The following is a 26,697-nucleotide window of genomic DNA, read 5'->3' as shown; positions in this document are numbered from 1 at the left end:
GTCCTATTTAAGAGTTGCTAGATGGTTTCAGAGTTAAACCTCTGAAAGGATTCAGTTCAAGATGAGAATGATGGTGGTTAGACTTGCCATCACTGTTTTCTACTTGTAATCGTTGAAAGTTTGCATCTCTTTTTCTGGGGGAATTGAGTGGGATGTCAGGCATTTCATGGAGGGTAATTCACATCAGGCCGAGCTGCTTCAGTGCTACTTAAAATTGTTGTTTTGGGGTTTACCTTGTTTTGTTTTTAAGAATTTAATTTGTAAAATCCAGGCTAGTCCGTTTGTTTAAGGAAACATTTTGTACATTGACCTCCCACCGTACACTCTGTTCTGATGTATAAAACAACAAGTATAATTACACCAAGTGCTGTAATTGTAAATATGAAATGAACTGTGGCCTTTGATTCCCTTCCAGTGTGACAGTAGCAGGTGTGAAAGGCGGTCAACCTGAAGACTGGCCCTGCAGAGATAAGCTTGCATCCAAAATGTTTTTTTGTGACTCCATGAACCATTCATTAACCCTTTGTATCTTTGAAGATTTCACTCAAACATTGCTTCTGAAAGTTTAAAGAAGTTACTTGAAATAAAAATAAAGATTCTTTTATACAGGTAAAACTTCTATGTAGAGAAAAATAAACTGTTTAGGAAGCATGAAGAAAATCTGCATTGCTCAGTACAACCTACTGGTCACACTTAAGTCCCCCAGCCTGACGTGGACATTGAGCTGAGGAGGAGCCACGGAAGGTTTCTTAAGTGAAAGGAGGGAGAATGTTTTCTTTCCTCCTGTGTCTGTTCATCAGGCCCTGAGGCTGCCTGACTTTACCTGTTTAACCCTCGTGACCTGCCGGAGACACTGATAGCCCAGCCGATCTGCAGTACCTTCATGTCCCTGGCCTCATGCCTCGCAGGGTTACTCTTCTTTTCAGATGAAGAGATGGAAGCTGGGTGGCACTGGTGGAGCTGGGCCCAGGCCAGACTCCCAGTCTAGCACTCCCCACCTGCCCCCCCTCTTGGCCTCCCCCCACACCATCCCCACCCACTCCCCAAATCATGCTTCAAAGATGAGTAATACCCACACGTGCTCTGTCTGTGGGGGGATTGCAAAGCAGTCTTGGCGGAGAGCAAACAGGCTGGCCTGGGCTCTCCCTCCTTATCGCCTGCAGGAGGGACAGGCATATCAGAGCCAGGGCCACCGGCTGCCTCTCCGCCCTCAGACCCTCTTGGCTTGGTGTGTCAAAATGGGGAGTCTACTTAAAATATTCAGACCCTTTAATGCAAGAATTCCATTTCTGCAAATCTCAGTTAAGGAATAATAAAAGGGTGGGAGGGGGGCAAAGATTTATTCACAAGCATCCTCACCACATCAGTAATTGATAAAAATAGGAAATATCACCAATGTCCAAAAGGTAGCAGTCTATAAAATAGTATCTAATACAGCTGGAAATGTATCTAATACATTTGGAAATGAAGTTTCCAGAGATTTTTTTTAAAGACATGGAGAAATGGAAAAAAGCTTATGAAAATCATACAGTCTAGAGTCTCAATTACACTTTTAACACATTATAGACAATACCGATGGGTAGCACACTAAGATACTAAAAGTGGTTATTGTGGACTGAGAACTGGAGTGGGGTGTTTTCTCCTTTATATATTTCTCAATTTTACTTTTTTTTTTTTTTTTTTTAGCAGTGCATAGGTACTACTTTTGTAATCAGGAAATAAATTTTAACTGTTAAAGGTGCAGTGGGATAGGACAGAAGACTCGAGCTAACAACTACTAGACTTGAACTTCACAAGGTTGGGCATTATGTGGCCATTTTGTTTATTGCTTCAGCCCAGAATCGAAAGCAAGGCCAAGCACATGGTAGGTGTTTGCTCACTTTTGACTACCTGCCATCGGGAGCAGGTTAGAAGACAAGGCTCAGCTCTTTTCATAAAGGTTGAACCTCAAATGGTACCAAACCTAATACAGTCATAAATACAGTTGTGGTTTTATAAAATAGGCGTGGGACTTTTGACATTAAGCTGGAAACCAAACTGGCTCCAGCCCCAAGTTCAGGACAGGAGTGAAAGCAAACACGAGGGTTTCAGCTTTAACAATTGGCCCCAGCTTCCTCCTGCAAAGAACTGAATAAGGCTGTTGATCCGCAAAAAGAAGTTTTATTTCCTTGTGCAAAAAAGACATTTCAAGTCATGCTAGTCAGCCACACTTGGGCGAATCCTTCCCACACAAGAAACGGGGGTAAAAGAGGTACTTTAAGTTGTACTCAGTTTTGGCTAAACAGTAAGCAATCTCCCGGTCACACTTGCACATGAGTTCTTGGCATTTGTCCTCCACTGGTCCTGGAAGAAGTGGGAAAACTGAGGTTAGAGCAGGGACTTGGAGAGACTGGAAGATAAATGCAAGGGAAGCCAGTAAAGCTGGGGACAAGGAAGGGCATAAATTGCATCTGGGCAACACTTTGACAGTTCACCACGTTATCTCTCTCATAACTCCCGAGGGAGGTGATGTTCAGCCCATTTTACAGAAAAGGAAATCGAAGTTGCCAGGGGAGTGTTTTCAGAGAGGAAGTCCAAAGTCCATATGCCCTTTTAGCTTCTCTTCTGTGTCAGTATTACACTAGTGCATTTAAGGATCCATTTAGATAAGCAGTAGGTGCCTGGGAACCATCCAGGCTTTCTTTTTTTCAGAATGCCTTCTCTGCTAGTTCCTAGCTGTGTGGTCTTACCTAAACTTTCTGAGCCAAGTCCTGATGTAGATGCGGGCACCATCGGCTTTGCAGGTTTATTGGGAAGCATGGGTGAGAAAGCCTATGTAAAGTGTCCGGCAGGGGCTTGGCCCTACACGTGTAACTCCATCAATGTTGGTTCTACCTGCATTTCTCTGCCTTTTCTCTCCAGGTCTCTTTCAGATGCTCCTTCAAGAGAACAGTTTGTTCCCATAGCCAACATAATACTCAATGGTGAAAAGCTAAAAGACTTCCCTCTGAAATCTGGAACATGACAAGGATGCCCACTCTTGCCACTTCTATTCAACATAGTATTGGAAGTCCTAGCCACAGCAATCAGACAAGAAAAAGAAATAAAAGGTATCCAAATTGGAAAAGAAGAAGTAAAATGTCATTATATGCACATGACATGATACTGAATAAGAAAATAGTTTGTTTTAGGTAACAATCATATATTCCATCTCTTCCTTCCATCCTGGGCCTACCTTATACAGAGGTGCAAAGGTTGCCACCCAAAGATAAATCTCCTTCTGCCTTGGGAATTCCACTGCTAGAGAGTCATTCCTTTAGGTTGGAAAGATTTTGTGATCTTCAAGTTGTATCTTATTAATTTAGAAGGTATAACAGCTATGGATATGTCATCTGCCTTTGACTGTGGGTTTTTAATTATCCACAAAATGGGGGGAAAAAAACACCCACTATTAAATCTTGCCAAATTTCTTCCAGAGGCACAGTGAAGCATGAACTTTGGAGGTAGCCAGCTTGGCCATGGATATAGTTCCTTTGGGCACATCACTTCATCCTTCCCAGGCTGTTTCCACAGGGGCCACATGAGGATACTAAAAGTACCTACTTCTAAGGGCTGTTGGGAGAATGAAAAGAGACCAAGTCAGTAAAATGCAGGGCATACAGCAGGTGCTTATGAGCTGCAGCTGACCTCCTTAAGCTGTCAGCTAATCTTTAAAGATCCCCTCTTAAAATGCACAAGTTCCATGGAGATCCTAGCAAGGTGAAGCATGAGACTCAGAAAATTCATCAGCTTCTCTCAGGGCAACACTTGGAGAGCTTGGCAGCACCAGGAGGGGATGGAGCGATGAGTGGGGGAGGGGTGGGGGATGTCAAGCAGGAGGCAGGGGGCCCGGGACCCTCTGTAATGAGCTGAGTTGATTAAAGGTGTTTATCTGCATGACTGCACACAGGGTTTCCCAAACTCAGACCCATAGCAGCTTCAAGATGCTAGCTTTAAATCCCCTTTATTTCTAATAGTAAGTCAATTATTAAATAAATTATGATTTAATTATATTAAATGGTATTAAATTGCATCAAATAAATTCTATCACTGACATAAATGGAAAACCAAAATCTTATACCACAAATATAAGAAACTGACTAAAAAACAAAGAAAGCAAAAACAACAACAAAAACCAATGAAGATAAAGTCCTAATATCAAAGTCTAGTTAAATGCTGTTGCCCACCTGAAAGCTGTGAGCCCCCAAATTGGAGTGTCTTGGTTTTAAAAAAAAAAAGGGAGATTAGCAAGCGTAAGAGAGGTTTACCCTCTCTAGCAGTCAGACTATCGTGCAATTGATACTTCCTCCTTGCCTAATTGGAAAAATTAACAAAGGACTGAGAGGCTTTCTCCCTTAAATTCATTTATTAAGCTTCCCAGGGACTTACTTCCCTGGTGGTCCAGTGAGTAAGAGACTACGCTCCCAATGCAGGGGGCCCGGGTTTGATCCCTGGTCAGGGAACTAAGATCACAAGACATGCGGCGCGGCGCGGCCCAGAAAAGAAAAACTGCCTTGGTTATAATTCAGTAAATGGATAACAACAGAAAAAGTCAGGATGATGGGAGCTGGTGTTAACTGTGCAGTTATGCGGAGCCAGGCACTGGGCAAAGGGCTGGCTCTATGGTCCCCATCTCACCCAGTCCTCTCAGGGCAGTGCTATTGGCACCCCAACCTTACAGAGGAAAAATCCAGGAAGGGGTGTAGGGACTGGGCCCCAACTCAGCTCTGCCCGACCCCAGGCCTCCTGGCTTGTCTGCAGGAAGGGAGTAGGGTGTCAACTCGGGGCACTCGCCCACCCTTACAAATTCAAGTTTGTAACAGAGGATTGTTTAATAGAGTTTTTTTTTTTTATATTGGAGTATAGTTGATTTAGTTAGTTTAGTTAGTTAGTGGATCTTGTTAGTTTCAGGTGTACAGCAAGTGACTCAGTTATACATATATCTATTCTTTTAATAGAGTTTTAATGACATGGAAAAGAGCTTATACTTAAGAGGAAAATAAGGGGTACGAAACACACTGCTATGTTTTTTATGTATTTTGCACTCAAAAAAGACAAAACACCACCACCACCACCAGAAGGTTAATCAAATTGATGTCTGGGTAGTGTCAATGGGAGTTTTATTTCCCACCAAACTTTTACATTTTGTAATTTGAAACTCTTCTACTTTGAGCCATACGGTGCTTTCATCGTGGAAAAAGCAATCTCAATTAACCAAATTTGAAGGGCAGCTATTTCAAAGTTTAGTTTACATTATTTGTTAGACATAAAATACCTATACCACTCAGTGCCGAAAGGAGGTGGCTTGTGGGGACTTTGGTGGCCTTCCTCCTCCCTAATCTCTACCAGGTCTCTCTTTAGCCCCTCCCCAGCCTCTACAATAAACACCATTTACATTTTTTAAATGCTCTTGCCGAGTAAATACCCCTCCAGGACAAGTTCTCTAATCCCCCTTTCAGGCTGCTCTCCTGTCCTTTCTACATATAAATTCTAAGGGCACCTCAGATACACCATTTGACCCAACAGTTCTAGGACTCCATGCTACAAAACCCTCTCACAAGTGCACAAAGACTTAGGAACAGCCATGGTCTCTGCAAAATAAAGTACATTCGTGTTACTGGCCATTCTCAGCTGGGGCCCCCGGGGGGCATTTGGCAGTGTGCGGAGACATCTTTGGTTGTCACGTGGGGGATTGAGGGTGCTACTGGCATCTGGTTGGTAGAGGCCAGGTACGCCGCTAAACTCTACAATGCCCAGGACAGCCCCCTCACTGGAGAATTGTCCAGCCCCAAATGTCCAGTGTCAAGATGGAGACACTCTGCCATAGGTGATTGTCTGGCTTTAAAAGAATGAGGCTGACCTAGATGTCCCAAGATGTCCAAGACACTATATTAAGTGAAAAAAATAATAAAATATACATAGTGTGATCTGATTTTTGTTATTGTTTGTTTGTTTACACATGCACAAATCTGGAGGAAAAGATGCCAAACTTAACAGAAGCTAGTTAACTCTGGTGGATGGAGTGTAACTTTCAACATTTCTGGAATGTTTTAATTTTTCACAACAAAGGTGGATTAGGTTTGAATCAGAAAAAGCATGTGGATAAATGGATGGACAGACAGATGGACAGATGAACAGATAGATAAAAATAATATGTAAAAATTGGTAAATGAACCCGCTGGTGCAGGAGCCAGCCCTTCTGCCTGTAAAATTTCCATGGGCCGCTGCACAACAGAGACACGTACACCCTCGGAGCAACGTGACCTGGTGGGGTAGGGACTTCTGAGGAAAGAGCCATTGAAGCTCCAGGGTTGCAACCGGAGGACAGCTGTCTAAGGACAGGGTGACTCGCATGAACACTCCAGCCAGTTCCCCTTCCCTCCCCCATCCATGAGCGAGTCCCTCAGCTCCACCTTCCAGCCAAACATGTCCAGAAGCCCCCCTTCCACCATCTCCACTGCCACCACCTGCCCAAGCCACCTCTCACCCAGATCCCTGGGACAGCTTCATACAGGTGCCTGACTTCCACCCTTGCTCCCTCCAGCATATGTTCCATGCAGCAGCCAAAAATGCAGTACAGTTAAAATGCAGATCGGATCACGTCCCTCTTCTGCTCAAAACCCTCCCTGGCTCTCCATCTCCCTCAAAGGAAAGCCTCCAACGGCCTGGGGGATCTGGCCCTCATCATTCTATTATCACCTACTACTCTCTCCCTGGTGACTCTACTCCAGCCTCACCCTCCTCAAACCACCCAGACATTCATCCCTACCTCAGGGCCTTTGCACCGGCTGTTCCCACCACCTCTTCCCAGGGCTCCTTCATTCCCCAAGTCTCTGCTTCAATGGCATCTTGTCAGTGAGACCCTCTCTGACCCCTGAGCATTCTGGGGTGAGGATACATTTTTACTGAGGCAAAATTCCCGTAACAAAATTTACCACTTTAAAGTGACAAGTCAGTGGTATTTAGTACCTTCACAATGTTCTGCCACCACCCCCTCTATCTAGTTCCAAAACATTTTTATCAGCCCAAAAGAAACCCCATATTTATTAAGTCACTCCCCAATTCCACTCTCCGGAGTCCCTGGTAACCACAACTATGCCTTCTGTCTGTGGATTTGCCTAGTCTGGACATTTCATATACATGGAATCATACAATGGGTGACCTTTTGTGTCTGGCTTTTTTTTACTGAGCTTCACGTTTTCAAGGTTCATCTATGCTGTAGTTGGTATAATACTTCACTGCTTCCTCTTCCGACACAGCACTTGTAAAAACAATTGGCACAGACACTATTTACTGCTCTCCTCTTTTTAGACCACAGGGCCTTGCTTCTCTGTTTTGCCCCAAACCTAGCAGGGAGCCTGGCACAGAGTAGATTCTCAATAATAATTTTTGGAGAATACAGAAAAGCCATACATTGTTTCTGATTCTTATACAAACCCAACACCAGAGTTTTATTATTCCCATTTTACAGATGAGGAAAGTGAGGCTCAGAGGGATTTAGTAACTTGTCCAAGGCCACAGACCTGACCCAATGCCTATGCCTCCTTTGTGCTCCCACCCTTTTCCCTGAGCAAGAAAGATCCTTTCAAAAGCAAGGCTGGGTCTCACTGCTCCATGGCCTCAGGAGCCCAACAGCTTCATGTTATTCAAGAATAATAAAAACTGAAGAGGAAACCTAGCTCCCAAGGGTTAAGTTTAAAATAAAGGCCTGCCAGTAAATATTATTATATGCTTAACATTGAAAAAATATATATTTAAGTCAGGCCCATAAATGGAAAATGGGCCACACCTATAATTAAGCAAACAACTATGTTCAGAATGTTTCCAAACAGAATAAGAATATTTTTAGCAAAAAAAAAAATGCATAATAGATATTTTGGTTCTCTTCGTTTGGTTCAGGGAGGGCAGTTCTGTAAACAGTCACAGATTCCACCAGCAGACACACCAATAAATATTTTACAAACATCATTTTTACATGGTTAGGGGCAAGCAGAACATGCAGATTGAAGGAAGAAGAGAAAGGTCTTTAACACGTTTCCCACTCAAGGCCCACTTCTCCTCTCCACCCACAGTGGAAGGGGGCAGTTTGGGGACAGGGAATATGCCCAGAAGTGGGCTTATCACCACCATGTTAAGCAAGTCACTTCTTTCCCTGGGTTTCATTTTCCCCAATTCTAAGTGAGAGGGTTGGATGAGATGATGTCTGGGGCGTTTTCAGTCCTTGATGTTATGTCTCCATATTAATTCAGTTTTGCTCTGTGCCAACTCCTAATTCAGACTCAGAGGATACAGCTGCGAATCCATGCATATCTAAGAACATCTTTCTACGTAACCCTTAGGATAGCCTCCTTCCCTCTAGAGGAGAACAAGTCTGCAGAAGCTGGGGTTTTAGTGGAGAATCACACCAGATCCTCAGTTCTCTCAGGTGGAGGTAGTGGGGGTCAGAGAGAGGTTCGTTCAGATGAGGATGAGGGATAGAGAAGAGGGTAGGGAAGAAAGTGACAACTTCCATCCAATTTGGTTATCACGTTATAAAACTTCTTCCATCTTTGCAACACCCATCTTCCAGGTAAGGAAACAGGCTCAGAGACATCACTGATTTAAGAGCCAAGTGATTTTCAACAAGAGTACCAAGACTGGGCTTCCCTGGTGGTGCAGTGGTTAAGAATCCGCCTGCCAATGCAGGGGACACGGGTTCAAGCCCTGGCCCAGGAAGATCCCACATGCCGCAGAGCAACTAAGCCCATGCGCCACAACAACTGAGCCTGCGCTCTAGAGCCCGCGAGCCACAACTACTGAAGCCCGGGCACCTAGAGCCCGTGCTCTGCAACAAGAGAAGCCACGACAATGAGAAGCCTGCGCACTGCAACAAAGAGTAGCCCCCACTCACCGCAACTAGAGAAAGCCCGCGCGCAGCAATGAAGACCCAATGCAGCCATAAATAAACAAACAAACAAACAAATAAATAAATAAAATGATATGGAGCAAGTTAACAATAGTTTTTAAAAAAAAGAAGTGGCCGGTCATGTAAAATGTACAGTGATATCAGATTATGTTATAATTATCCTCATTAAATACACGCTGCTTGTGGTTAAAGACAGACGATAGACAGAGAGAGAGAGAGAGAGATAAACAGATAGAGAGATAATGAAGAATTTTTTTAAGGCCAGAATTAAATTTAGGAATAGAATGGTTTTTGAATAACGTTATAAGCCAGAAACCTACTCTCTTGGTTAAAAAGGACCAGCAAGTGACCCAGGGATGCTTCAGCTAACGTAACACTGAACTGAGAGTTTCTCCTAATTTCACAAAATTAGAAGGATTGAAAGAAAATTGAAAGAGAAATTACTTTCTCTTGGGGGGTTCAGAGTTACACAGAACTGTCTTCTTGTCCTTCCCCAAATCCTGTGCTCACTGAAATAGTGCCTGGTCATCTTCACCGGAGGTTCTGTGTTGGGTCATTTCTTCACCAGACATTAATGACATCTACTAGGCATGAAGCACGGTGACACTGTCACTTCATCCTTACAATAGGCCGGCTTGATTTCCGCCCCCAGTTTACCAATGAGGAAACTGAGGCCCTGAGAGATCAAGGCTTGGCAACGTCACAGAATCTGAATCATGGACTAAGCTGTTGGCCAGAGGCCAGGGTTTGCAAACTCAGACATCCCCTGGGGCAGGCAGTGCTAACGAGCGAAGCAAAGGGGATACATCAGACCCAGGGGTACTCTTCATTTTGACAAATAAATGGGCTCACCATTCCCATTTTTCTTGAAGCATTCAGCCTTTTGACCTACCTTCTGTTTTCCTGGGTCTGATAGAAATATTCCTTTTCCATAACAAAATCAACAGCACAGGAGAAATGAACTATAGTAATTGACACTTGGCCTCAATGTCAGGCAGACAATAGGGCACGGTGGAGACTGGGGCAGATGGGGAGAGATGGGCCCTGCCTATACTTGGAAGTCCCTCTATGCTCCAGCCAGTGGTTGCTACCGGGTCTGATGCTGGGAACTCACCACACAGGATGTGCTGATTGACACACTGCCAGGAATAGCGCTCCATCTTGGGACTGCAGCCAGCAACCTCGGCACGTTTGTAGCAGCAGTCGTGGGAATGACAGCACCTGTGGGTGGCAGACAGGCAGACCGGCGGGTGGGTGAAGGCAGGGATGCTCTCTTGGCCATCCTTCTGTGCCAGGACTTCGGGTGAGTGAGGACCCACAGGGGGACAGCATCTTCTGGTCCAAGCCTTCTCCCTGAGAATCCCCATCTTGGGAAATAATTCCACCGACCTCAGTGTGTCCTGCGCTGCCTCCATCCCTCTGCCACACTCGAGCCTGGCCCCTGCCTGCCTCACTCTCTGAGTCTCCGAGCTCCAGCCACAGTGGTCTCTTCTCTGTTCCTGGTGCGAGCCACACCCTCCCCACCTCCTGACTTTGCCCACACTCTGCCCCCTGCCTGGGAGAACTTCATGCCCCCTCTTCCTGCTCTAGGTCTCAGCCCGAGTACCCGCCCCCACCCCCAGGATGCCATCCAGATCCCACATCTCCCCAGGTTCTGACAGTCTCCTGATCACACCCTCTCCTAAGCCCAGGTTCCTTCCCTCCGGGCAGGTTTTTGACGAGACCCTAATTAGGGAGAAGACTGATTAGCAGTTGTCCTCCCTGACTGAGACCTCTGTGAGGGCGGGGCCATTTCTGTCCTGCTCCCCACGGTGTCACCGGTGTCCAGCCTGCCACGTAAGAGCACCTCGAAAGCAATAGTAATGATAATAATAACATACAAACTCCCTGAGAAACACCCACCAATGTCTGTAAACTTGTCCATCGTGCAATCATCCACTGCTCTTGCTTCCATCCAGCCAGCAGCCCCACCCTGCGCTGACCCCTCAGTAGGGTCTGGCAGGGAGACGTCAGCCAGATTCCACTCTGCCCTCAAGGAGCTCCCAGTCTGGCGGGGAGAGGCAGACAAGCCACCAGGTGCAACGTGTGTGGCGAGAAGTGCTGGGATGTTGGGTAAGGAGAGGGGCTTCTGGGAGCCAGAGAAGTGCCAGGCCCAGCTGGGCTGCAGGGAAAGCTTCCTAGAGGAGGTGAGGCCTGGGCTGCACCTGGAAAGATGTGCAGGAACTAGACAACCAGAGTGTGGGAGGGAGGGCAGGGCCCACGGCAGGAACCTCCAAGGCACGAGGCTGGATAAAGACCTGTCAGTGACAGCTACATCCTCCGAGGCTCGGAAGAGACAGTCACATTCCACGCCCCTGCCCCCCACCAGCACTAAGTGGAAATGGTGAGTGGCTGTGTCTCTTTAAGCCTCAGGGACCTCATCTGTAAAATGAGGATCACCATCATACCTGCCTCCACGGATGGCCGTGGCCCTGAAGGCAAATGAAAGGAAGTCGTGGCAAGATCCAAGCCCGCAGCCTCGCACAGAACAGGCCCTTCTCACACAGCAGCAGAGGGCAGTGATGGGGGCGTGAATCTAGCCAGGCTGCCTGGGTTCAAATCCCAGTTCCCACCCCTCACTCTCTATGTGGCCCCAGGCAAGTTGATCTCTCTGTGCCTCACTTTCCTCATCTCTGAAATGGGGTTTTGTGAGGACTCAAAGGGGTTCTCAGAACAGTTCTGATGCATAATAAGTCTGATCAATGATGTGCAATTTTTTTCAGCTAACATAATCACTCCATGGCCAGACGGTGGGGGGGGGGCAGCTGGCACCACAGTTTGGCCTCATTGGCCGTGTTGCTCAGGATGCCCTCTGCCTGCAAGTAGTACCGCGTGCTGGGATCTTCCTAGCCCAAACCCCAACCTCGTTTTTGGGTATTTCCTCATAGGTGATATTTCCTTACTGACCCCAGGGGGTGGGATCTTCTGGCCCCAGCATGCACTCACCAGTCAATGGCATCCCTGGGCTGGCCATGGCCACCCAGGCCACAATAGCAGCCGTAGTTCATGTAGGCCATGGCGGTGCGGGTGCCAGCACAGTGCACAGTCCCTGCCAGTTCTATGAGCCCACGTCGGTGCACATGTGACCTCTGGGAAGCTGGGGTGAGTAGGGGGAGACAAATGTTAGAGGCTGCAGGTGGGGGCTGCCCTGGCCCTGGGGAAGGGCAGCAGCCTGAAAAGGGCCTGGATGACTGTCTCAGTTTGAATCCTGCTTCTTATTCCTAGCTGTGTGACCTTGGACAGCTCAACCTCTCTGTGCCTTGGTTTCCTCATCTGTGAAACAGGGGAATAAGGGGATCTCACTCCCAGGAATGGAATGAGATCATGCATGTAAAGCACCCGGCACACAATGAGCTCTAACTATTGTTATCAATAACTTCAAGGCAGCCATGAAGGAGAAAACAGGTCACAGAGCCACAGCATCTGAAACAACTCACACCTCTGGGCCTTTGCACAGGCTGTTCCCTCTTCCTGGAATGCCCTGATCCCCAATCCTTTGCCCTTATCAACTCCAGACAGAGTCAGATTGCAAGTCGCGCATCAAACGTCTGTCCAGTTGCCTGTGCTGGGCACTGGACATCAGAAGTGAGCTGAACAGAGTCCCTGCCATCAAGGCGGGCTCCTTTGCGGGGGCTTCCCTCTCCCTGGGTCTCCACTGCCCCCATCACTGCCCTCCAGACTCTGGCTCAGGGCCCTTTGTATCTCTTATTTTCACTGCCCGGCACAGCTTCCTTTCACACGGGGAGGCCCTGCGGCCACATCCCAGCCATTTTTCTGGATCCCCCATGTGGCTGTGACACATAGCAGTACATAGTTGGTGCGACTGGAACCCCTGCATCTCACATGGAAGAAAGAGGAGGCCCAGGTGGGAAGGACAGCCCTAAAGTCACACAGCCCACAAGAACCTGACCTGACTGGGGGCTTCTGACTCCCAATCCAGTGCTCCTTCCTCCTTGCCCAAGGAGGAAGGGAGCCCTGCCAGGGTGACAGAGCTTAGGGGCATCAAGGGGTCCACTACTCGGGGTAAGGGGCCTCCAAACCTGCTGTGAGGTGGGCATCAGAGAATCCCAGAGCCACTCCTTCTTCTGGTGAGGGTCATGAGTCCACTCTGGCGCTTAGTCAAAATACACAATCAGAGCCACAGTAAGGAGATGCTATCACTGGGACCTCGCCCTGCACCGGGCACTGTGCTCCCCAATTTATAGGCGACATCTGTTGTCAACTTCCTTGTCTCGTGGGTGGCTATTCTCCCACTTACAGATGGAGAGACTGAGGCTACGAGAAGCAAAAGGACCCATCCCAGGTCTCAGAGCTGGTGAGCTGCTGAGCAGAAACTCGTGCCCAGGCCGGCCTGATTCCTGGGAGCCTGCTCTCTGCCCACTGCTCCAGGACTGAGGATCCAGAGGAGATTTTTGCATTGCCTTTAATCATCATGTCTGTTTCAAGTCTTTTTATCTAGAACAAGAATTTATCATGCTGACTTTTTTGAAGAGTCCAAACCAAAATTCAATTCAATTTTTTTTTTTTGGCTGTGCCGCGTGGCTTGCGGGATCTTAGTTCCCCGATCAGGGATAAAAGTGGTGCCCCCAGCGATGGAAACTCGGCGTCCTAACCACTGGACCACCAGAGAATTCCCTCAATTTTGTTTTTTTCTCAGTGGGAAAAGCAGCATATTCGTGCAGGGGACTGGAGATAAGTTAAATAGAAACAAAATGTAAAAACGAGTTTAGAGTTAAAAGCTTTGCCTTCCTCTCTGGATGACCCGTCCTCCTCTCACAGGACTTCCTGAGTGCTGCCCCCAGTTGCCCACACCTCTGCTTGAAACCTCCCCAGGCTCCCGTCCCCCTCCAGGTAAAGCTCAGGGTCCTCACTGATCAGAGGCCCTGCAGGAGCTGACCCTCCCCCCGCTCAGCACCCTCTCTCAACGTGCCCCACATAGACCCCACTCATCATGTCCTGTTCCTCCAGTTAAACTGCCTGTCACATACACCCCATCCTCACCCAGCTGCAAGTGCCCTCACCCCATCCTCACCCAGCTGACCCATCGCCTCCTTCTAGAATCTGCTTCACCCCCATGTGACCACAGGGGCCCTTGTCACGCTGTGCCACTGTCTGCTCATGGGCATGACCCTTCAGCCTGGACAGATCTCTGCTGCAGGCAGCTCCGGATCCCCTGGCATGCAGTGGGCTTTCAGAAAAGCTTCCTTGACCCCTGGATCCACCAAGCCCCATGGAACACTCCCAGTCTAAGCACATCTGGGGACTTCCTTGGCGGTCCAGTGGTTAGGACTCTGTGCTTCCACTGCAGGGGCGTGGGTTCCATCCCTGGTCGGGGAACTAGGATCCTGCGTGCCACGTGGTGCAGCCAAAAATAAATAAAATAAAATAAAAACTTGAAAAAGAAATAAGCACATCTGACAGGACCCCAGTTCCAAACCCACACCCTAAAGCTGTCCCCAGAGGTCTCCCCACCCTGACCTGACCCACCCTCTGGCATCTCAGGGTCCTGGACTCAGCCCTAGGGAGAACCCAGGCATGGGTGGACGCCCAGCACTGGATTTGTAACCAAGGCAAACACTCCCTCCGTGCCAGCTTAGGTGGGGCAGGTCATTCTGGGGGTTGTTTGCTGTGTCTGCCCACAACAGCCTCTGCTGGGAGTGCCAAGGCTGTCCAGGCTTCCTGTGGGTCTGAGGGTGTGTGTGTGTTTGTGTGTGTGTGCTTCTCTCTGTATGTGTGTCCATATGGGGCTGTCTCGGTATCCCTGAGTGTGGGTGTGTGTGTTTCCCTCGTGGTGTCTTTGCCTGTGTCTGTGTGTGAGCCTGTCCGTGAGCCCAGCACTTGAGTGCCCAGATGAGGCTAGGGGCGTCCTGTGCCTGTGTGTCTCTGTGCTTGTGGCATCCGCACATGTCCCTGTGGGTAATATGCCAAGGGGACCTATCTGAGGGTGACGTTGAGAAGGGGACATTGCGTTCTTCCCCAACCCCAGGTAGGGCTGGGCCCCTTCTTCCCCTGCTCCTTTCAGCCTCTCGTGTCCCCCTGGTGGTCCTACTGCAGACCCCAGGGACAGGTGGAGTGAAGGCTCAGTTCACAGGGCACCAGGCCAGGTGGATGGGGAGGTCTGGTCACTGGAGAGGGAGGGTGCCAGTGAGTGGAGAGGGTTTTGGGGGAGGACACTGAGGCCCTGGGGGAGGACTGGGCTAGTTCTGGGTCCCTGGAAGCAGTGAATGAGGGGCTCTAGGGGAGGACAGGGGGGACGGTGTGGGGGGACAGGGCTCCCACGAAGCTGGGAAGCAACGTGTGGGTGGACCACAGAAAGGAGGGCTGGGGGCTGTAGGGCTCCTGGGTCCCCTGGGAGGGCTGGGGAGGCAGGGCTCCTGGCACCCTGGGGAGGACTTGAGGAGCCCCAGGAACTCCTGGGTCCTTGGAGGGGGCCCAACCCTCACTCACCTGAGCTGAGCCCGAGTCCGGGTCCCAGTAGCAGCAGCAGCGACAGCCCTACTGGCGGGCACAAAGACAGTGGACCCATCGGAGGGTGGCAGGAGTGGGGCGGTCTGTTGGGCCAGTGTAGTCACCGAGCCCGGCCGAACCCCCTCCCCGAGGCCCCGCCCCCGGTCTCTCTCGCGCGGGCCCGGGCGGAGCCGCCAGGGGCGGCACGTGGGGCGGTGCTGGGAGGCCGTCGGGGCCTCTGCATCTTGATCACCGAAAGGGGGCCGGGCCCGCGGGGCGAATTCGGCCCCGGGATGTCTCGGATTGGGGATTGCGGAGAATTACGGAGGAAAGGAGTTTAGCACAGGTCGGGTCGCGGAGCAAATGCGAGGTACTCTGTTGGTATTATCATCACCTGCGGGCAGCTCCCAGAGCTCACCTGGGCGTCCGACGGGAGGGGACTTGGGGGAGGGGGAGGGACTGGAACGCTCTTTAAAACTTTAAATGTGGGAAGCCTGGCGTCCCTGATTCCCCTGAAACCAGCTCTCCCGAGGGGGGCAAAGACTTGCTCAACGTCACAGAGTGAGTTCTGGTAAAAGACAGAGCACCAGTGGTGGGAAAGGGGAGTGAAGCTGCAGCTGTGTCTGAGCAAGCCCCCCACTCCACTCCCTCCCCTTCTCAGGCTCTTCATCTGGTCGAGGGCAACAAGGCCTCTGAGGGACCTTGTGAGGCCGGGAAGAGGTACACAGTAGGTGCTCAGTATCAAAAAGAGATGACAGTCGTGGCACACATCTGTCCCCCTTTGTCCCTGGTGCTAGCCCTACCCAATTAGTCATAACTACTTCTGAGAGTGGAACCCTAGACCCCTCCCCATCCCCACTGCCAAGCCCTCCTAAAGATACTGGCACCTAAGGTGACGTCACATCTCACCTGCTACAGTGTTGTAAGGGCATCAGGTGCATGATCTTATCACAACCTCAGACCCCTGGTGTCCCCATTTTCACAGGAAGAAACTGAGGCTCAGAGAAGCTAAGAACCAAGAAGCAGGGGAAGCCAGACTCAAATTCATTTCTACATGGTGCCAAACTCCTGTCTGCCTCCTATGAAAACCTGCGGCATCAGGGCATCCATGTGCCATACTCTGAGGTTACTCTCTCCCCACGAGAGTGAGCTCCTCAAGGCAAGACCTAGGTCTCTCGAATGCCCAGCACTGGCTTGCCTGGCCCAAAACAGGTATCCAATTAAGGCTTGTCCAAACAGCTTATGGGTTTCAGACTCTCCAAAACATGGGGTAAAAACCATTTTCTTTCTTCTGAAGGTCTCCATGGGCAACAGGGGATAAAGTATCCCACATAAATCTAGGGAGAAAGACTTTTTTTTTATGAATCAGAAAAGCAATTTAGTGTCAATAATGTATTAATCCGGGGACTTCCCTGGTGGCACAGTGGTTAAGAATCCTCCTGCCAATGCAGCAGACACGGGTTCGATCCCTGGTCCGGGAAGATCCCACATGCCGCGGAGCAACTAAGTCCATGCGCCACAACTACTGAGCCTGTGCTCTAGAGCCCATGAGCCACAACTACTGAGCCTGCATGCCACAACTACTGAAGCCTGCATGCCTAGAGCCCGTGCTCCGCAACAAGAGAAGCCACTGCAATGAGAAACCCACATACCACAACGAAGAGTAGACCCCACTCGCCGCAACTAGAGAAAGCCCACATGCAGCAACGAAGACCCAACACAGCCAAAAATAAATAAATTTTTAAAAAATGTATTAATCCAGTTGATGAAGAGTCCATACCTCGCACTGCCCTCCTTCAAATGTGAAGATGCTGCTGTGTCTGTCTCACCTCTGCAAGGCTTTGTGCCTGAGATCCTCTTCTGGTTTAGGGAGAAAGACTTATGCTTTCAGGGAGTTCCCAATCACTATGCATGGAGGAAAACTCATTTATACTGATGTGTTCATTATAATTAAGAAGTCAGGAAATCTGTTTGCAATATTGGAACTTTTGTACCCCAAACTACTGTTTTAACTCGTTATCCTCAACCATCTGCAAAGCTCATTTATGCAGAATAATTTGTTCCCAAATATGTTAAATAATTGGAGCATTGAGACCATCACCAAATATACTAATGACCTACTCTCTCCTTAATTAACATATTTAAAATAACCTAAATTATAAGTCTGGTCCAGAGGTGCCTCCGTTGAATGTGCTGAGAGATGAGGGGAAATGACACAATGTGAATGGAGCCAAAGCATCTCACTTGCTAAGGGTGAGTTAAGCATATCAGTTAACTGTCCTAGTGTTGGTCTCAGTCTAACTACATCTTCAGTTTTCATCCTGGTCTATGACAAAAGGTTGCTACAATGTTTGGTGAGTAAAATGATTTCTTCTAGGTGATCGAAGTGGGTGCTCCTCTATGATTAGAAGATAAAATAACTCTATGCATACAGTGGAGCATGTGAATCTATGCACATGCTCCAGCTTTTGAGACCACAAATAATAGAGCAGTGAATCCTGATACAGACCAGCACACCCTTTAACCCAGCAACTCATTTCTAGAAATAGCTCTAAGAAAATAAACTCCTCAGACAAGATTTATACACAAAGTTGATCCTTAACAAAGAGCAAAAGCCTAGAAACAACCTAAATATACAACAATTAAAAGGTAGTTAAATTATGAGATTTTCATATGGTAGAATATGCATTCATTCTAATATAGTGTTTTTGAAGAATATTTAATGGTCATTTTTAAATACTTTAAAAAGTAGAAATTTACAGTATAATACTGCCTTTATACTTACAGATCATACAACAGAGAGAGAGCCATATATAGACATATCTATATGCATATACCCACTACACATGCTTACATGGGGCTGTCTCTGGAACAAGCAGAAGAGTGAAGAAGAAAAATCTGGAAAATGAATGAAGCATATCGAAATGGTTACTGGTTATCTTCTGTTGGTGCAATTGCACGATTCTTATTTTTATCTTTGTATCTTTATTTTCCAAATTTCTATGAGAACCTAAACTCTTGTGATTCAGAGAAAAAAATTAAAATTAAAACAAAATCAGATTAATAAACTGTAATTCAAGAAACCTTGTCTATTGAAAAATTATCTTGATATTATTCTGAAAACTCAGAGACACGGATATAAGGATAAAGATACCCATCCATTTTGGGTTTCTGTTTTGCGGTTTTTGAAAAAACTTTATATCCCTGTGGTTACCAGGGGCTGTGGGAAAAAAGAGGGGAGTTGTTGTTTAATGAGTACAGAGTAAAACAATATGCATTTACCTCTTGATTCAGGAATCCCATTCTAAGAATCTATCACAAAAAAAATTGGCAAAAAAATGAAATGGCATACGCTCAAGGCTATTCATTTTAACAGTTTTATAACAGCAAAGTAATGGTAAAAAACATAAATGCCTATTAATAGGGGAATAAATAGGGTACAACCTTACAATTTTAATAAGTTTTCATCAGAAACAGTACAGTTTGTTAATTGAAGTAGAGTTAATATATAATATTATGTAAGTTACAGGTGTGTACTATAGTGATTCACAATTTTTAAAGGTTATACTTTATTTATAGTTATTATAAAATATTGGCTATATTCTCATATTGTGCAATATATACTTGTAGATTATTTTATACATAATAATTTGTACCTCTTAATCCCCTATCCCTATATTGCCCCTCCCCCCTTCCCTCTCCCCACTGGTAACCACCAGTTTGTTCTCCATATCTGTGAGTCTGTTTCTTTTTTGTTATATTCGCTAGTTTGTTGTATTTTTTAGATTCCACATATAAGTGATATCATACAGATCCTGAATAGCCAAAACAACCTTGAGAGAGAAGAACAGAGCTGAAGGAATTATGCTCCCTGACTTGACTATGATTCAAAGCTACAGTAATCAAAACAGTATGGTACTGGCACAAAAACAGATACATAGATCAATGGAACAGAATAGAGAGCCCAGAAATAAACCCATGCACTCATGGTCAATTATTCTACAACAAAGGAGACAAGAATATGCAATGGAGAAAAGACAGTCTCTTTAATAAATGGTGCTCTGGAAAACAGTACAGATACCTGTAAAGGAATGAAATTAGAGCATTCTCTAAGACCATATAACAAAAATAAACTCAAAATACCTAAATTAAAACTGAAAACCACAAACCTCCTAGAGGAAAACACAGGCAGAACACTCTTTGACATAAATCGTAGCAATATCCTTTTGGATCTGTCTCCTAAAGCAATAAGGAGCAATAAGGAAATAAAACCAAAAATAAGCAAATGGGACCTAATTAAACTTAAAAGCTTTTGCACAGCAAAGGAAATCGTCAACAAAACAAAATGACAACATACTGAATGGGAGAAAATATTTGCAAATTATATGACCAATAAGGGGCTAATATTCAACATATGTAAACAGCTCATACAACTCAACATCAAAAAACAAACAACCTGATTTTAAAATGGGCAGAAGAGGGCTTCCCTGGTGGCGCAGTGGTTGAGAGTCTGCCTGCCGATTCAGGGGACACGGGTTCGTGCCCCAGTCTGGGAAGATCCCACATGCCGCGGAGCGGCTGGGCCCGTGAGCCATGGCCACTGAGCCTGCGCGTCCGGAGCCTGTGCTCCGCAACGGGAGAGGCCACAACAGTGAGAGGCCCGTGTACCGCAAAAATAAAATAAAATAAAAATAAAAAGCAGCCCAAAAAGCTTAACAAACACCTCACCAAAGAAGATATACAGATGGCAAAGAAGCATGTGAAAAGATGCACCACATTATATGTCATCAGGGAAATGCAAATTAATACAACAATGCAGTACTATTACACACCTATTAGAATGGCCAAAATCCAGAACACTGACAACACCAAATGCTGGCAAGGATGTGCAGCAACAGGAATTCTCATACATTGCTAGCAGGAATGCAAAATGGTACAGCCTCTTTGGAAGACAGTTCAGCAATTTCTTATCAAACTAGACATACTCTTACCATAAGATCCAGCAATTACACCCCTTGGTATTTACTCAAAGGAGATGAAAGTTTCTGTGCACACAAAAACTTACACGTGATGTTTTTAGCAGCTTTAACCATAACTGCCAAAACTTGGAGGCAACCGATATGTCTTCCAGTAGGTAAACTGATAAACTGTGGTACATCTAGACAATGGAATATTACTCAGTGCTAAAATGAAACGAGCTATCAAGCCATGGAAAGCCATGGAAGAACCATAGTGCATACTACTAAGTGAAAGAAGCCAATCTGAAAAGGCTACATACCATATGATTCCAACTATATGATATTCTGAAAAAGGCAAAGCTATGGAAACAACAAAATGATCCATGGTTGCAGGGGCTGGGGGGAGATGAACAGGCAGAGCATGGAGGACTTCAGGGCAGTGAAAATACTCTATACAGTAAGTTAAAACAGAGCCAATTCGATCTTTAAATTTACTTGGTTGAATTTTGTTTTTTACAGGTATTATAATGATGGATATATGTTGTCATACTTTTGTCCAAACCCATAGAATGTACAACACCAACAGTTAACCCTATGGACTTTGAATGATTATGACGTATCAATGTAAGTCCATCTTTGGTTAAAAAAAAAAAGTGCCATTTGGGAATTCCCTGGCAGTCCAATTGTCAGGACTCGGGCGTTTTCACTGTGGCGGCCCGGGTTTGACCCCTGGGGATCGGGTTGGGGAACTAAGATCCCACATGCCGTGTGATGCGGCCAAAAGAAAAAAAAATGTATCATTCTGGTAGGTGATGTTAATAATGGGGGAGGCTACCCACGTGCAAGGGCAGGAGGTATTTGGGAAATCTCTGTACCTTCCTCTCGGTTTTGTTATAAACCTAAAACTGCTTTTTAAAAATGAAGTCTTTTTAAAAAATTCTACTTCAGTTTAAAACTCCACTCTCATAAAGGATGTAAGGTTTTCCCTCTCACCCATTTTGCAGGTCAGAGCTGAAATGGAGGGGGCAGGACATCACCTAGGGTCTTCATAGAGAGGTGCATGAACCATAGGGAATAAACAAGAAAATGCACTGGGGTGTGGGAGAAAAGGTTAAAGCTTCTACTTACGTTTATTTTTTTTAATCAATTAATTTTTATTTTTGGCTGCATTGGGTCTTTGTTGCTGTGTGTGGGCTTTCTCTGGTTGTGGCGAGCGGGGGCTGCTCTTCGTTGTGGTGCATGGGCTTCTCATTGCAGTGGCTTCTCTTGTTGAGGAGCACGGACTCCAGGCGCGTGGGCTTCAGTAGTTGTGGCTCGTCGGCTCTACAGCGCAGGCTCAGTAGTTGTGGTGCACGGGCTTAGTTGCTCTGTGGCATGTGGGATCTTCCCGGACCATAGCTTGAACCCGTGTCCCCTACATTGGCAGGCGGATTCTTAACCACTGCGCCACCAGGAAAGCCCTCCCAGAGTCTTTAGAGTACTCTTGTGCATGATGAAACTCCAGGCGTTATGTAGCATTTCGCAAACCCACTTAACAAAGAAACTTTCTACTTGTGAAGCATCTCTCTGGGGATGAGCATTCTGTGGAACACCATCAAAGAAATACTTGAGTGCTGGCAATAGCTGAGTTAGACGTAACTTAAGAGATTCCTCATCTACTGTAAAAGATTTACCAGCTCTAAAAGGTAGTAGAGTCCTTCTGGCTTGTGCATGTCTTTCTGCCCTCCCACGCCCAACTTCTCAACTTTTATAACTGTTTCCAGCTGACAAACTGTACGTGGCACTTAAATGAGTGATGATTTTCTCATCTAATCATAGGATTTCAACCCTGGTAGCCAAAAATGTTACCTCTCTTTCCTGTAGTAGCTGTTCTTTTTTCTTTCTTTTTTTTTTGATGTGGATGCTTTTTAAAGTCTTTATTGAATTTGTTACAATATTGCTTCTGTTTTATGTTTTTTGGTTTTTTGGCTGTGAGGCATGTGGGATCGAACCCGCATTCCCTGCATTGGAAGGCGAAGTCTTAACTACTGGACCGCCAGGGAAGTCCCCCTGTAGTAGCTGTTCTTAATTTGTTTCAGAATCGCCCTGTTAAAGAAGTATTTGAATAACTATGATATGACAGGCACTAAATCTGCAAGAAATAGACAAGTGTTCTGTGGAGTTGGAGGAGAGCCAGAGGACCTTCATAGGTAAGGAGAAATTTAGTAGAGAAGAGCCAGCACGGCCCCTTGCCTTACAGAAGACATGGGGGTTAAACAACCAACCAGTGTGCCACTAGGTGCTGGACTTGACTGTCTTCTCATTACTCTCTGCATATTTCTTCAGGGTGATCTTTCTTATTCCATAGCCTCAGCTACTTTCTGGTTGGGGATGTTTCCTACACCTGGTTACATCTATCTCAGATTGGAGATGTTCCCCCTAGACCTATCTACCTAGATCTTGCCCAAGCATTTAATTCTGACATGCCTGCAGCAGAATTCATCCTTCTTATTCCAGAACTGGTCTTTTCCTGTGCATCCAATCTTAGAAAATGTAGCTACTATAAGTGCAGTTACTCAAGACAGCTGATCCCAATTCCTACACCACTTACTCCCTAACTTCCCCTGCACACACCATCGGTCATGAAGGCTTTTTCATTTGTCATCAACACTCCCGTCTCTACTAATACTGCTTTCATTGAGGCCTTTAGGTCTCCTTTCTGGACTCCCTAATAACAGCCCCCTCAAATCCATCATTCTCATGACCAAATGTATTAATTCTTAAATGTTAAATGTAAATGTTGTTTTTTATGTCTTGTGTGTGGGGTGCCCAAGAACATCCTCAGTTTGATAATTCACTAGAAGGGCTCACAGAATTCAGAGTAGCTGTTATACTGATGGTTACGGTTTATTATTGTTAAAGGATACAGATTATAATCGGCAAAGGAAAAAGTCATATAAGGCAGAGTCTAGGATATACCAGGCACAAGCCTCCAACTATCTTTTCCCAGTGGAGGAGCACAGACAGCAGTTAATTTTCCCAGCCGTTTCACAATATGTGTGAAGTGTTGCTGACCAGGGAAGCTCACCCAAGCCCTGGTGTCCAGGGTTCTTATTGGGGGTCAGTTATGTAGGCATGTAGGCACAGTCTCCAGCCCTCCCCACCAAGGTCAAACTGATGTAGTGTAGCCTAAAGCCCCCAAGTATACAAAAATAGGCACTCACCATAAATCACATTACTAGCGTAAGCTATATGGTGTGGTCCAAAGACCAGGTATACAAATACTCTTCTCAGGTGGCATATTCCAAGCTCAGAAGTTATCTCCAAAGAGTGGTCGAAGACCAGTCCTAAAGACCTTTGGAATATATAGAGTTTGGACAGCCCAGGCCCACTGTACTTTTCAACTTAAAACTCATGAAGAGTGGCTTCCCTGGTGGCGCAGTGGTTGAGAGTCCGCCTGCCGATGCAGGGGACACGGGTTCGTGCCCCAGTCCGGGAAGATTCCACATGCCGCGGAGCGCCTGGGCCCGTGAGCCATGGACACTGAGCCTGCACGTCCGGAGCCTGTGCTCCGCAGCGGGAGAGGCCACAACAGTGAGAGGCCCGCGTACCGCAAAAAAAACCCCAAAAAACTCATGAAGATTTGTTCTGCTTTCAGGATCAAACCCCCAATCATGAACTTGTTATAAAGTTCCATATTATCTGGGCCCTGCCTACCTCTCCAGCTTGTTCCTTTCTGGCGTCTCCCCGCTTTACAGAACCCAGTTTCCACCGTAGCCATGCTAAGTTATTTGTCATTACTCATATATGATCCTGCATCATTCCATGCTGCCTTGAATATTTTATACATTATATCCAGCTAGAATATTTTTCCCACTTCTGCCTAAAATATGCCATCTGTGTCTTAGGACTAACCCACATATTGCTAGGACCCATTCCTGTTTATTCTCTGTCATCTCTCCATCCATTCTCACATTGTCACCTGTGTCCACCTCTACAGTCTCACCAATAAAGCTTTATTGCACAGATTTAATTAAATAGCTGTTGTTTGAAGGCAAGGCTTCATATAGCTGACATGTCTGCATCTCAGTGTCCAGGTGTTTTTGCAAGTTTTGAAGCCCTGTCCTCAGATCCCTAATCTGATATGCTTTCTACAACTCTAGACCACATTATGAAGTTGTCCTAAACTTTAAAAGCATTGTTAAAAGCATCTATTTAAAAACATTGTTAAAAGTGTGTAAAGGGCATCTGCAAATTTCTTGGACAAGCACAATTATTTTGTAGAACTTGATGAAATAAGCTTCTCATTAGGTTGTAAGTTTATCAAAAGGCCTGTTTAGGGCATTTCTCTGTACTGAGATTTTATTGGGAAAAAAGGTGAAATGCATAAATGCAAGCATCCAATGACAAATTTTAAAGGATAACTAGGGTCTAGAAGTCTTGGAGAAGAGAACACATGAGTGTTCCGATCATCTCCTTGGGGAAACTGAAATAAATGAGAAAAGATAGGTAGCACATACTACAAAGGGGGTGTCTACCAGAGACAGCCTAGAGTTTCCACTTCTGCACCTTTCCACTGAACCATAGGGGCTGAAGTCCTGTAACTTGGGGGTCAGAAATCAAATCTCAAAAGTTCTAGGCTTGATACCGAAAAGATTAGCCCTCTGAGTTGTTTCCATTCTCGTACTTGCATGTACTTCGGCTTTAGAATAAGTCCACCTGAAAGTTGTCAGATGAGGCCTCCAACTCCTTCCCTGGCACCCGTGCCTCAGGGAAGAATCTGACTTGTTCAGAAAAATGGTAGATAAGGACAGATTTCACCTCTCCACTCAGCTGGCTGCAAATTCTGGCTCTATGGGAGACAGGCCTGAAACAAGTTAATAGACATTAGCTGTTATGCCAGGCACTCTCCTAGGCCTGCTAATTTAATGCTCTCAAATGCCAAATGAGGCGGGTATTGTTACTAGTGAAGAAACTGAGGTTACAGAGGTAACTTGCCCAAGGGGATGGAGTTCCTCTGTTCTGTCAAATCCCCATGGCCTGGTGTGTAAATACGGCCCCAAGAAGCCTTTTCCTTGCACTGAATTTACTAAATAACCATGCTGTCTCGGCTGCCTACCTGATTGTTTAACAACAAATACCTGCTAACACTGAAACCTTAGGACATGTTTGTATTTAGAGAAAGTTCAAACCAACAGGGTCCTACTGCTTAGCACAGGGAACTATGCTCAACATCTTCTAATAACCTATAATGGGAAGAATCTGAAAATGAACATATATATGTGTATGTACACACATATATGGATATATAATAAAGAAAATATGTATATAAGTGAATCACTTTGCTGTACACGTAAAACTAAAACAACATTGTAAATCAACTATACTTCAATAAAAATTAAAAATAAAAAAATATTTTAAATCAAAAAATAAAGTTCAGAGTGGCAAATCCTATAGACATTTCACCCACACGAAGTAATTACAGATCACTATCCAGATATACAATGATTGCAGCTCAAACTGTTGGTTTTTAAGTTCATATGGACTTTACTTTCTGTTGATCATATGTTTGCTTTTATAAAGTAGAAAAGTTCACTAGGATTTACTCAATAACAGATTACTTCCTGAAGTTGTCTAAAGCCATACAGAATTCAAGCTGGGCATTCTCTTCTCTTGAGCATCCTTCATGGGAGATATTCAAGATGATCCTAGAACTTTGTCTTCTTTATCGATATCCAGAAAACTAGATAGAGTAGAACTCTAGTCTGATCAGTCATGCTCCTTATGGGTACAAATAAACTTCTTATTGATAACAATGTCCTTCTGAAATGAGTTCTTCAGTCAACCTTTCAATGGTAATTCTTGCAATTCTTTTTCTCTTCTTTCTGCCACCAGCAAAAATCCGCTGTGGCTGGGATCCCACGTGCTCCTATTTTAAACACCTTGTCACAGGAGATGCGGCATGAAAGGCGTTTCTTGATTTTGTACCGCCAATTCATCATTCACTTTATGTTAGGGTATTTGCTGTTATCGATTGGAATGGCTCTGTCAGCTAAAGACTGGATAAGTTTTATCCTTAGACTGCTCCTTCTCTGGGTTCTGATACTCAACATATGAATATTATAGCACAACAAGAAGGTGAGTCAAAGGCAAGCAAAGCATTACGGTGTCTACCTGCAGAAGGAACCTCCACCTTCATCTGGGATGCAAGAGCCAGAATGAGCCTATTATCCATTTTTGTGTGCAGAGCCAGGCCTCAAATGTATCTCCATTTTATTTATTCTTCTTAAACCTGAAAAAAATTTTAGTTTTTAAGATATAGCAACAAAGACCTTGCTTCTATTCAGTTCA

General features: G+C 45.9%; 1 protein-coding gene across 1 annotated transcript; it reads right to left on the bottom strand.

Annotated features, from left to right (window-relative positions):
- Window positions 1-1,924: 1,924 nt before the first annotated feature.
- LOC111163518 (group 10 secretory phospholipase A2) lies at window positions 1,925-15,488 on the bottom strand. Its single transcript, XM_022552262.3, has 4 exons — window positions 15,410-15,488; window positions 11,909-12,059; window positions 10,038-10,144; window positions 1,925-2,343 (listed from the first exon to the last, which is right to left on the bottom strand). The coding sequence occupies exons 1-4, from the start codon at window positions 15,486-15,488 to the stop codon at window positions 2,201-2,203; spliced, it is 480 nt and encodes a 159-aa protein (XP_022407970.1). The 3' UTR covers window positions 1,925-2,200.
- Between the last annotated feature and the right edge of the window lie 11,209 nt (window positions 15,489-26,697).

The sequence above is a fragment of the Delphinapterus leucas genome, chromosome 15 (genome assembly GCF_059928025.1).
Source record: "Delphinapterus leucas isolate spDelLeu-1000000601 "Yukka" chromosome 15, BTC_Dleu_Yukka2, whole genome shotgun sequence".
NCBI lineage: Eukaryota > Metazoa > Chordata > Mammalia > Artiodactyla > Monodontidae > Delphinapterus > Delphinapterus leucas.
This window is presented reverse-complemented; position numbering and strand designations above follow the sequence as displayed.